The 11,885-nt window shown below is 32.8% G+C and overlaps 3 protein-coding genes across 3 annotated transcripts in view; 1 reads left to right on the top strand and 2 right to left on the bottom strand.

Moving 5' to 3' along the window:
- Positions 1–2,136, top strand: part of LOC119673169 (tryptophan 5-hydroxylase 1-like) — a 10,044-nt gene extending 7,908 nt beyond the window's left edge. Inside the window, exon 9 of the mRNA XM_038084406.1 lies at positions 1,811–2,136. Within this exon, the coding sequence (XP_037940334.1) occupies positions 1,811–2,111 (301 nt within the window). The 3' untranslated portion in view covers positions 2,112–2,136. The remainder of the gene's footprint in view (positions 1–1,810) is intronic.
- The window catches only part of LOC119673171 (protein sprint), a gene marked incomplete at its 3' end in the record, with an annotated part of 222,386 nt that overhangs the window by 43,595 nt on the left and 166,906 nt on the right, over positions 1–11,885 (bottom strand).
- LOC119673173 lies at positions 2,124–3,454 on the bottom strand. Its single transcript, XM_038084412.1, has 2 exons — positions 2,941–3,454; positions 2,124–2,836 (listed from the first exon to the last, which is right to left on the bottom strand). The coding sequence occupies exons 1-2, from the start codon at positions 3,039–3,041 to the stop codon at positions 2,494–2,496; spliced, it is 444 nt and encodes a 147-aa protein (XP_037940340.1). The 5' UTR covers positions 3,042–3,454; the 3' UTR covers positions 2,124–2,493.

Genomic DNA, 11,885 nt, shown 5'->3' on the forward strand with positions numbered 1-11,885 from the left:
TCCCATTTTGGAGTCAAAATTTGGAGTCCATTAAACAGAAGTTTTAGGAAAATATTGATTTCTCTTACAATAAAGACTGCAAATTCTAGTTAAAACAAATAGCCGTTAAAGACATGTCCTTTCACACACGAAAAAATAAATTGTTGTTTATGGGGTATGTTCTGGTTTCCTTTGATAGTGACTTCCCATTGATAGTGACATTGAAGTCACCAGTCCATTAAAAGCTCTAGATAAATACACTAAGTACATCGGTATCTGATGGATTGTATTAAGATCGTGTTTCATTCAAATTGGATGATTTTTTTTATTAAGAAAGTTCAAGTTAAGGCTACGTGACCGACCGCTTTATTCTAATTGTTGCACCTCCGAATTGGCACATAGAAGAAGAATATCTGTTCTAACCGATAATTTGATTTTGGAAGTGTATTTATATTAATAATTTATAAATGTTCTGACTTTAGTCTCTCATGCTGATATATATGACATTATTATTATAATACCTACTCTCGTTAGAACGGATTAATATCAGCTCTTTACGTGCCGCGTTATTGATTGAAAATTCGTTATTAAATCTTACTTAAAGAAGACCCTTGCATAAGTTGTAGAAACGTTTTTAGTTTTATTATTGAAGTTTTCCTCTTCTCTTCCTCTCTCTCTTATATATATATATATATATAGTATTAGATATAATATAAATATATAGTATTATATAGTTACATATATATATATTTTTTTTTTTTTTAATAGAAGTATAACCATACATTAGAATATACTAGAATAAGTTGTACAATAATTTTTATTGTCAGATGGATAGCCCCTGACTATCCTGACTATCTGAGGCAGAAACGTATCTCAAGTTATAATAAACTGGCAAAGCAAAGAAAAATCCTCGTTTCCATATTTTATTCATTATCCTATAAATGCAGCATAATGTCTTGTAAATTTGGAGATCTTCTAGAAGCTCGATGCTTATCATCGTTCGTTATGTATGTAAAAGAGATTAAAGGTTTAAGAGATTAAATTTTTAGATTAACTTCCATAATGTCTTCAAACATTTTGTAATTGGAAGTTATTCCAAAAATTTGAACAAATATTCATTCTAAAGCAAGAAAGCTTGGTTAAAACTTTGTTTAGGATAACAATCTATAGTATGTCAAAGCTATTTATATTTATATCTAGGTAAGCTACCGCAACTATTTGAAATCTCCTACAGTTTTCTTTTCATAGTATCCAATGATGGGGAGTGATACAAGAGATGGAGTGCAGTTTCCTCCTCGAAATGAGTTAGAGTACAGTTTTCTCCTCATTCAAGTTAATAATAGATAGATGTTAATAATAACAGATGAGATACAGTTTTATTCTCCACATAAGTTTGAGTACAGTTTTTTCTTCATTTCAGTCAAATATGACCACTGCGACCGATATACCCAGTTATGCTAGTTATGGTAAACCGTGGGGATCTGCTGGTATAGCTCTTTTTGGGAATGGTAAATAGCACTTGTTCGTCGAAATTTAAAAGTGGGTCCGGGACCCAACTCTAGCCACTTCTGAAACTACGTTATTAGTTAGTTGCTTTCGTTATAGTTGACTGATGTGCTTGTTTTTCTATTTGGATCAATTGAGTCTTGTGATATGACATGAATCTAAGTCTATTTAAACTTTGTAGTTTTGATTAGTTTAAATTTATTTGAATTAAATTAAATATTAATTACTAAATTAAGTTATACTATACTATACTCCACTCTATTGACTTATCTATCGATAAGAAAGTGAACGGATATTATATATAATTTTAATAATTATTTTTTAGGGCCTTTGCGGACAGCATACAACGTCCTTTTGGTGTGCGCTACAATCCCTACACTCAAAGTGTGGAAGTTCTTTCCAACGCACAGAAAATAACTGCTGTTGTTACGGAGCTGAAGGGGGACTTAAGCATCGTCTATTCGGCATTACGTAAAATATCAGCAACCGATGAAAATTTGGATGTGGATTGCATTGCAAATATGCTCTCCCATAGCTTAAATGTGCGTGGAGGTGACAAGAGTCCTTTGAATTCAATAAGCCCCGATAATTCGGATAATTCGCAGCGTTCCTTTGGAGATGAATAAAAAAACTAAATATTAAAAGTTAAAAGTTAAATAGTAATTTATTTGTTAACTTATCGTAAGAGAGAAAATTTATAGAAGGGACCAAATTTACACTTAAACTTAACAAATGATAAGCAAGTATAAAAATGTTTCTAAACTTAATTAATTATTAAAATTTTCTTGTCTATCTTTACGTCTCTATGGTTTACTAGTTATAATTCACAGAATTATGTACTTTTGAGTGTTAACACAAATATATAACCTTATGTATTAAATATAACCTTATGTAATACAAATATATATAAGAAAATTATGTCTTATAACGAAACTTAACATCCGAGAGTTTGTAAAAATTGCTTAAACTAATTAAAAAGTAATCGAGTAGGGAAGCTTAGTAGTTGTATTATTTATTATAGATCATATCACAGTCTCCATCCAGCACGAATTTCTTGCTTATGTAGCCAGAGGAGTAGTCCAACACCAACTTGGGTATAGTCCATATGCTGAAAGCGCCGAGCATTGGTGTGAGTACGCGTTTCAATTTCGGCAAAAGCAGAAACACATCCATTTTTTGGTACCAGGTCTTGGGAGTTTTGGACACTTTTTCTTCCTTGCGTTGGAGCTTCTTCGGCTGTGCCAAGTCCTTAACTTCAACACGTGGTGTGATTTGTATTTGGTCGACTGTTTCGCATACTTCTTCGTTGCTCAAGAGTATGCCAGCTACGATGTACATCATTTTAAAGTACCTACAGGGCGGAGTAATGAGTAGATAAATCAATTTTGATGAAGGCATTACATTAATTTCAATGTTATTATTTAATAAGATTAATTTTATTTATGTTATACACACCTGACTGTGCGTGACATCATGAAGTGTATAAGAGCGCAACAAAGTATATTATTTCTTGAGATATTTCTGAGTATTTTTCGGGGAACTCGTATTCCAAACATATATCACTCTCGAAAAAAAGTATAGTATTCTTATGCTCTATGCTTGCGTTTATAGTACGTGGAATGGAATCAGAAATCGTAGTGCCTAAGCGTCTATTTAACAACGTAGTTCGATGCGTGACTTTGGTTGAGTTTGTACTGAGTGCAGCGTTTGAAATCAGTTTAATCGGTATTGTCTGCTGCGTTGCCCTTGATTTGATTTCGAACTGTGCTGAGATACTTTTTAATCTGTTCACCCTCAGATACACTTACATACGATATTTTTCTATTTTTCTATTTTTCTATTTTTCTATTTTTCTACTTTTCTTTTCTTGATTTTCTAATGTTTTTTTGAACAAGTTTTTCTGAGCACACGTCGCACCACTGCTCGGTATGTTTTCCGCACGAATTTGAAAAGCGACTGATTGTGAAGAGCACCAGCAGGAACACGCTACTCGCTTTTAACGAGATGAGTTCGCTTGATAAGCCAAATTTTCAATTCCCAAAAAAACTTTTCAGAAACAAACTCTCATTGATATTAGATTAAATTCGTTGAACATTTGTGAGCATTTATGCTTGTCGGAGCGGAGTGGAGAAGTTGTGTGCGCCCGTAGAATGTCGAATTCGTTGAAACCAAATTGGGCTGTCCATTTGTTTGGTGGCTGCCCTACGAGCTGTGGTTTCGTGCTCTTTATTGCTCACAGACGATAGATAACCCAAATAAGTGTATTTGAACATTGCAATAGACGTTCGCTAGATAAGATTGTACCGGTTACGGTGAAACGTAAGTGTTCGACGACGCGAATGGAAACAATTTTGTACTTTGGCAGTGCTTTTACAAAATACTTTGAACCCATGAGATTAGTCACAGCAGGCAACTATAACTGGAATGCCGTTGATATAAGATTTTGTTCAATTGCTATCTATTCAGACAACGTACAGAGTGTTTAGGAACCAATTAGCCCACGAGTGAGAGTGTAGCGCTGCAAATTGAATAGATTTTCACTTGTGTAAAGAAAGTTTCAGATGCAAGCAAATGCGCTGGAATCACTTTACTGCTTTACTGGGAGGGGAAACAAGAAGCAAGAGAGGTATATATGTAAAGAAAATAGAAGTCAAAAATAAAATAATTAAAAAAATTATTACATTTTCCATATTCAATTTGAATACGTGTGATTGTTGTGTGCAGAAAGGAAAGTTGAGTATAAAACGCAACAAAAGTCAATGGATAGTTTAGAAAACTTTTATCTTCAATAGTTCAGAAACAAAAAAGAAAAAAATAAAATAAACAAAAAGCAGATTATCTATTTAATAAATAAATGGCATGGAAGTATTAGTAATTTTTTTAAAAATACAATACAAGCCAAGAAAATGTTGGCAAATTTAACATTTTGGCTTATGCTTTCTTCTTCTCTTTATTGTAAGTAAATGGAGTATTAAGTTTATCAATATGTTTGTAACGCAGTGAACGAATCATTGGTGATCACCATGATTAGAACTAATAGGATAGCTATGCCTACTGACTAGTTTGTCTCTATTAACGAGACCCACAGTTTTTAAGTTAATTGAATGAAAAGCTGCACAGTGATTTCATGTGAATCCATATCAATTGAGTTAGCAAATGAGGGAATTTGAGACCATACATGTAAATTGACTGCTGAAAAAAGATTTCTATTTTTACATATACTATATACTTATATAATATATGTTATATAGTATATATAAAAGTAGATTTAATCTATTGGATTTGTGAACTTTTGAATATAGTATAAAAAATATATGTCCATTGGGTTTAAGAATATACTTTAAAAAATATGTGTCCATTGGATTATATATTATAGAATATACTTATTCAATATTCTATATATTTTTTAGCGATTATAGCTAACGAATATAGCTTAAGAAAAACACGAATGTCATGAATAACATAGACAGTGGCGTAACTACAGGGAAGCAACTGGAAGCAACGCTTTCGGGCCCCCGAATTTAGGGGGCCCCACTATAAATGTTTGTAAACGTTTTTTGTTGGAATAACTTCATATTGCATTTTATAAAAGATACGTTAATTTTAAATTTAAAGTACATAATATGTATGTACTTCAAATAAAATATTAAACCTATTTATAAAATAAAAAAGTTTTTCTAAGAAAAATATGTGTCTTAATCGAGAGTTTATATGGAAGCTATATCTAGATTTAAACCCATTTGAAAATAATTTTGTACGTTGTCTTTTGCAAATATCAGTACTGTATACACCAAATTCTATTTAAATACCTTTATTAAAAACGGAGAAACCTCATATCCGATTGTTAAATTTATATCACAGCTACAAGAAATAGACGTCCAATTTCAATCAAATCAAATGGTGAACAGGGTCGGCTAAAAGTATGTGTGTAAAGTTTCATTTGAAGAGTTCAAAACCTGAGAGTGTAGTTTGAACTGAAAAAGTATATATATACTGTACTGATATATACTTCATGATATTTCCGACGTTTCCTTTAATGCGTAACGAAAATCTTGACAAACCTTACATACCCTTTTCACATTTTTCGTGTAAAGAGTATAAAAAGAGGGGCCCCTTAGTATGTTGATAGGGGCCCCTTAGTTAGAATTTGCTTACAGGCCTAAAAAATGTAGTTACGCCACTGAACATAGACATTTGTGTGAACAAAATTGAGACCAAATAATTTTCAACTTTTTTTTTATAATATAATTGCTATTAGATCTTATAATATGGTAACCGGAGGTCTAAAAATCTTATGAAAATCTTGAATAATAAAATCACATTACTTTTGAAATCACTTTGATAATAAATATAAATATTTACAGTTTTAAAATTCTGTAACAATATTATTCAAACTTAGTTTCGTACAGTTTGAAAATAATTGAGTTCAATATAAAGCATACTACGATGGCACTGCAACTAATGTAAAATTATAAGTATGTCTAAGAACCATATGAGTACTGCATAACGGTCCTTGCAGAGACATACTTTGAACGTAATTTACACTGCGTTTCCAGCATTTAGCACAGAATCTAACAAAACCGTAATGTTACGGGCTTCGTTTGTGAGATAAAATACGATATTTGGTGATATTATATTAAAGGTTTTAGTATTTGCTATGGTTGAATAAAATACCGTATTAATGAAATTCATTCCCTACGCTCTTTGTAGATGCTCATTGAAGACCGTAAATGGTTTGTGTATGTGATCCGTTCATACGGTCCTTGTAGTTAGGACCACAGCGTTCGCTGAATTGTAAACTAACTGCAATACCAACTTTTGCCTTTGGCGGTACTCAAACTGTGCTTGTATAAAATCAACTGCAGAACTCGTCATTTTACAATAATTCAATGGGTCACTTGTTACAGTAAATTTCCGGGTTATAGTACTTCAAAGACTAACTTGCCTTTTATTCACTAGAAGGACCAGTTTTTTAATTTATTGCCGCCAGAATCCGTGGGTAAATTGAATTGCGTATCCATTCTCATGACATGAACAACCCGTCGAAGCCGTTATATGTTAACTCTCAGATTTATAACAATGTCGGTTGCGATAATCGTCGCCAACTTATAGAAGAACAAAGATCGCATGCAGAACTTTTCTTTCGAAAACTTTAGTGCTGCTTCATCTTTCTATGATATCGTATACATATTTGCACCATACAGGAAGACAGGTAGGATGAGCGACCTTTAAAGCAGAAGTTTTGTCTGTCGACAGAGAGCTCTACATTCCAATTGCTAATAGTAGCACCTGCTGACAATAGTGAGTACTCTTCTGAACTCCAAGCTTGTTGTTGTTTGTAACGACGTTGCCAAGGAACATGAAATTCTTGACAGAATCGGATGAAGAGTCACCAGGTACCAGTTCGGCGACGCATATTTCTGGCAGTAGCTGACATATACTTCGTTTCACTGCGAACCCCTTGGATCGAGTATCTAAAGCAATGTATATAATTGTATTTAAATTAGAAAATTCCAGCACAATCTTTCCGTTATCTAGATACTTAGCTTTCATTGGGTAATGTTCTAATAGTACGCTCAGCGAGTCTTATCCCCGGGACTTTAAGTGTGGGTTGTGCACAGGGTTTGACAACTGTCACATAAAATCAGTCGCTAGTGATGGACGTAAGTATGCTTTGAAATTGAAAACCAAATGTAGATGAAGTATTCCTTCTTCCATTCCAACTAAGTATTTCACTTCATATATTTCATTATGCTGTGTTTTTTATATATTTTCATATTTACGGTATAATTTTCTCATATCTGATAATTAAGTTGGTGTTTATGATTTTGCTGTCAGGCATTATTTCCAGTAGGAGCTCAGTACTTATCTAAGTGCATCATAACATAATTATTTTTATTTTTATCGTTTCATATGCTGTTATACCTTAAATCTGACTATTAACTAAATAAAAGACAAAATTTACGAACAACACAAAGACACAGTGCTTTCTGCATCGCACTCAGCTCCAACCAGTTGAGTCCATTTACCTATTTACCAACCAACAGCATTCCTAAATTATAATATCGCATTCTCAAAGAATTCTTTCAGATGCAATGAATTCTCTATGCTCGAAGCAGAATAGTTCAAGTGCAATATTTTGTTTAACAGAGTCATTCCAACAAAAGGACTAAGTGAATCCTTTTATTTGCAACTTATGGAAGAAAGTGCATGTGTGTTCACATTTTATTACATGTCATTTGTAGTTGTTGTTGTTGTTGTTGATGCTGCTGTTGTTATTGTTAGGGAAAAGGAAAATATTCATTGCATCAAGCAGAGAAGTAGAGAAGTAGAGAAGCTGAGAAGCTGAGAACGGTATGGAGACAAGCATGGAGTGCAACAATTAACCACAGGCAACATTGAGCTTAAGTGACTTAGAAGTCAATGTGATAAATTGTTTGGAATCAAAGTTAAGTTATGTTGACATGACTTAAGGTTCACTTAATTACAAACCATTTTTAAGTGGTTTCGAGTTAAATATTGCATATAGGATGAAGGGTCAAATATATTTTTCATGGCACCTTGAAGACTACAACCCACAAGTAAAGGCAAATGTTAGGGTAGGCTTTTCAGCACATGTAAATAAAGTGGATGGAAATTCTAGGAATGAGAAATTTTGGTTAATTTTAAACAGTACTACTAAGGAGTGAAAAAAAAGCAATTATTTATTTTGCAAATCAAAAAACAGTAAAAAATGTTGAGGATATTTTCTGAAATGAACAACATTGATCCATAAAATGATTCGTTCATGAGAAAAATGGTTCGTGTGTAGACAATAATTTAAAGAAAGTGCATTCTTTATCTCGATACATTTCTTTTGCTTAACTACTGCAGTGCAACTTAATTAGATATAGAATGGAAAAATATCATAAAAAACCTATTAAATTATTAATTAATTAATCATTTTAATTAAATAAGTTTTAATAAGATAAGTTTTAATTAAATAATTTTTAATTAGATAATTTCTAATTAGATACTTTTTAATTAGATAATTATTAATTATTAGATAATTTCTAATTAGATACTTTTCATTTAGATAAATATTAATTACATAAGTTTTAATTAGTTAGGTTTTAATTAGATAAGTTTTAATAAGATAAGTTTTAATTAGATAAGTTTTAATTAGATAATTTTTTAGATAATTTTATATAGATAATTTTTGATTACATAATTTCTAATTAAACAAGTTTTAATTAAATAAGTTCTAATTAGATGAGTTTTCATAAGATAAGTTTGAATTAGACAAATTTTAATTAGATAAATTTTAAGTAGATAAAATTGAATTGATTCGATTTAAATAAATTAGTTTCAATTAGATAAGTTTCAGAACTAGAAATTGTTTCCTACAGTATGTATGATCCACTGTTTTTTATGTGAAGGCACACGTCGTTGCGCTCTACTTCGACTGGACCCCCACTGTCCGACTTCGTGGTAGGCCTGGAGAGTATTATTAGGCACGGAATTACTGTCAACTTCTTGTATTAGGAAATTCTCAAATAATGACTTTTCGACGCTTAATGTAGAGCGTTAACAACCATGGTCGCGGTGCTTTGATCTACTGGTTGCCAGTTCCTTATTAATTCGTTATCCTACTTGTAGATAGAAAGATTGAACTCCACTTTAGTTTAGCTGTGTTTGATAAACAGAGTAGAATCACGTGTATGTATTATTTCTACTAACGATCTAATACCTTATTTTAGGCTGGATTACCACAGTCTCGTAGAGATCCCTTTAGAGTTTGTTACACATTGTGTTGCTATATAAAACTTAGAGGGCTTAAAATCATTTCGAACTTTTGAAAGCATGAAATTCTTTTAAGGGGAGATACTGCGTGTGACTAAGACCATGCTAATAGGATAGGTTGTGATGGCCATTCGTGTGCACTAAAATTCTATCTTAAAACTATCTATCTTAAACCACAGAAACTCTACACAGACGAAATTATGATTTTACCCGAAAAGTCGCAAAAGGTCATACCAATATAGTCCAATAAAAAATTAATTTTTAAATCAATAAAGAATACTGGCACAATGGGTTGGCACAATGGACTGATCCATACAAACTTGTTGAGTGTCGGTGGTAAAAGTCGACATGAAAACCAACAACAGTAGAATTAATGGATGAGGAATTTTTATTTAAACTGTACCAAGTGCATTTGTTTGAAGTATATTTTGGATAGAATTTAGATTACTTCAGCTATTTTAACATTGTGTCACTAAAAACTATTTCAAATATGATACAAAGTTAGCTGTCACTTACACCTTTGATATTTTTTAAATTGTTATTTGGAATTATCACTTTTTTCTTCATACATTATCTAGTTTTTTCTACTATGGTTTGGATGTTATCATCTTTATTCTCTTCACTAAGAAATAAGGAAAGTTTTTTTAATCATCTAATGCTTTCTTCTTCTTCTGACGGTATTCTCTTTCCCAGTTGAGAGGAGTGCTCCAAATAAATTGATTATTTAATCATCTAATTGTTTCTTTATCTTTTACTGATCTTCTCTTTTTTCACTTGATGTCGGCGTTAAAAAATGGATTATTTTTCAAGATCTTCCGTATCTTTTTATGCATCAAGATGAGCACATCGAAAATATTCTATGTTTTATTTTTCTTTAAATAAAAAGTTTAAGTTAGTATTGAATATTAAATTTTTTAGGTGTCTCCTTTAAGATTTCATTCATGTATGAAAATTTTGAATTTTCGGAATTATTTCCCACAAATTTCACACTTATGAACTTCTGTGTTTACTGTTATTATTGAGCAGCCAGATTAGGAGGCAAAATGCAGGAACTGCTCCAGGAATGTGTAAATAAATTGCACTGCTTATGTTTAATTTGTGTTAAGGACAATTGTTTCAGGATGAGTAAGGAACTGTTTTGAATAGTAGAAAGCTAGAAAGGAATGAAAACATGATTTGAGCATAAAGTACTCGTACGACAGCTTCATGAGGCAACCTGAAAGTGATGAGGTTAAAATAATATGAAATTCCTACAAGCAACTATGTTGTCTGCTGAAGTGCTATGATATATGCAAATCTTTTATAATAGCTTTCAGTAACATTTTGATTGCAGTCATACTAACAATATTATACTGGTAATATAATACAACAACAACAACAACAACAACAACAACAAGACCCCAACCACAATAGTCAGACAATCAGCACACAAACATCTCCTATTCGGCACTTGCCACATTTTGTCGTAAAAGAAATTTATAATAGAAGTAGGAGCGCATCATCGTCCAAGAATCCTTGCCACTTGCCACTTGCCACTTGCTACTTGCTACCCCATTTGTTGTGCTGCTTTGTCAACTCCAACTTGTCTGGAGTGCATAAGCACACAATTAGCAATGGAAGTGACTTCTTTGTTGTGAACTGAACATCTTACTCGTACTCGCACTCGCTCCTTGTTCTTGCTCCAACTTGTGTAAGGATGTGCTTGGCATTGAGTTCAAGTTCTGTTGCCGCTGCTGCTATTGCTATTGCTATTGTTGTTGTTCTTGTTGTTGTTGTTGTAGTTCATGCATTGCTTGGTATATGGCATTGCTGGTAGTTGGTAAACCGCAATGGTGTCAAGGTCGTTGTTATACTCCACAGTCAATGTCGTCTGGTTTTGCTTCTATGTACTTCTGTGTCTGCTTTACTTTTCCTGATTCACTTAATGGCTGTGCACTATACGAATCTGTTTACATCTTCAATGTGCTTATCACTTTTCAACACCCTCAACGATTCAATGACTCAACGACTTTTTCATTTTCCGGCAGAGCGCACACAATACTTGGAAGAGCAGCCACAGCAGGCACAGCACCCCCAGTACAGAGGAGCGTAGCTGCTCATAAGGTGAAATGTTTTGCTTAAGTGAATTTTTCGCCCTCCTTTGTAATTTGGATTTTCTTGGCATGCGAGTTGGGGTTGCTTGGGAATTCCGACTTGCAGACATTCTTGGGGAATACCTTATGCTAGTCTTGTCTGGTGTTGACTTGTTCGGATTTTATTCTTTTGTAGCTGTTATTGTTGGTTTTGTTGTTGTTGTTGTTGTTGTTGTTGTTGCTGTTGTTGGCACTGTTGTTGCTGCTATGGCTTTTGTTGTGTTTCTTTTCAAGCTGGCAACATTTGATACAATTGAGTTGTTGGCACATAAAAGCCATGAATGATTTGCTCTGAAGTATCTGAGCTTATTAGGGTTTTTATGGAAGTTCGTTTGTGGTGGCAAAAAATGTGTAGAAAATCATATTTCAGCAAATATTGAATTGAGTTGTGGAAAAATGTGTTTGAAATTGGCAAGGAAAATAAATAAAATCATTTTTTGAATGGCTAAAATATTTGGAAGGGCAGGGCAGGAAAGAGGAGAGTGG

This window comes from Teleopsis dalmanni, chromosome 1, assembly GCF_002237135.1.
Source record: "Teleopsis dalmanni isolate 2A chromosome 1, ASM223713v2, whole genome shotgun sequence".
NCBI lineage: Eukaryota > Metazoa > Arthropoda > Insecta > Diptera > Diopsidae > Teleopsis > Teleopsis dalmanni.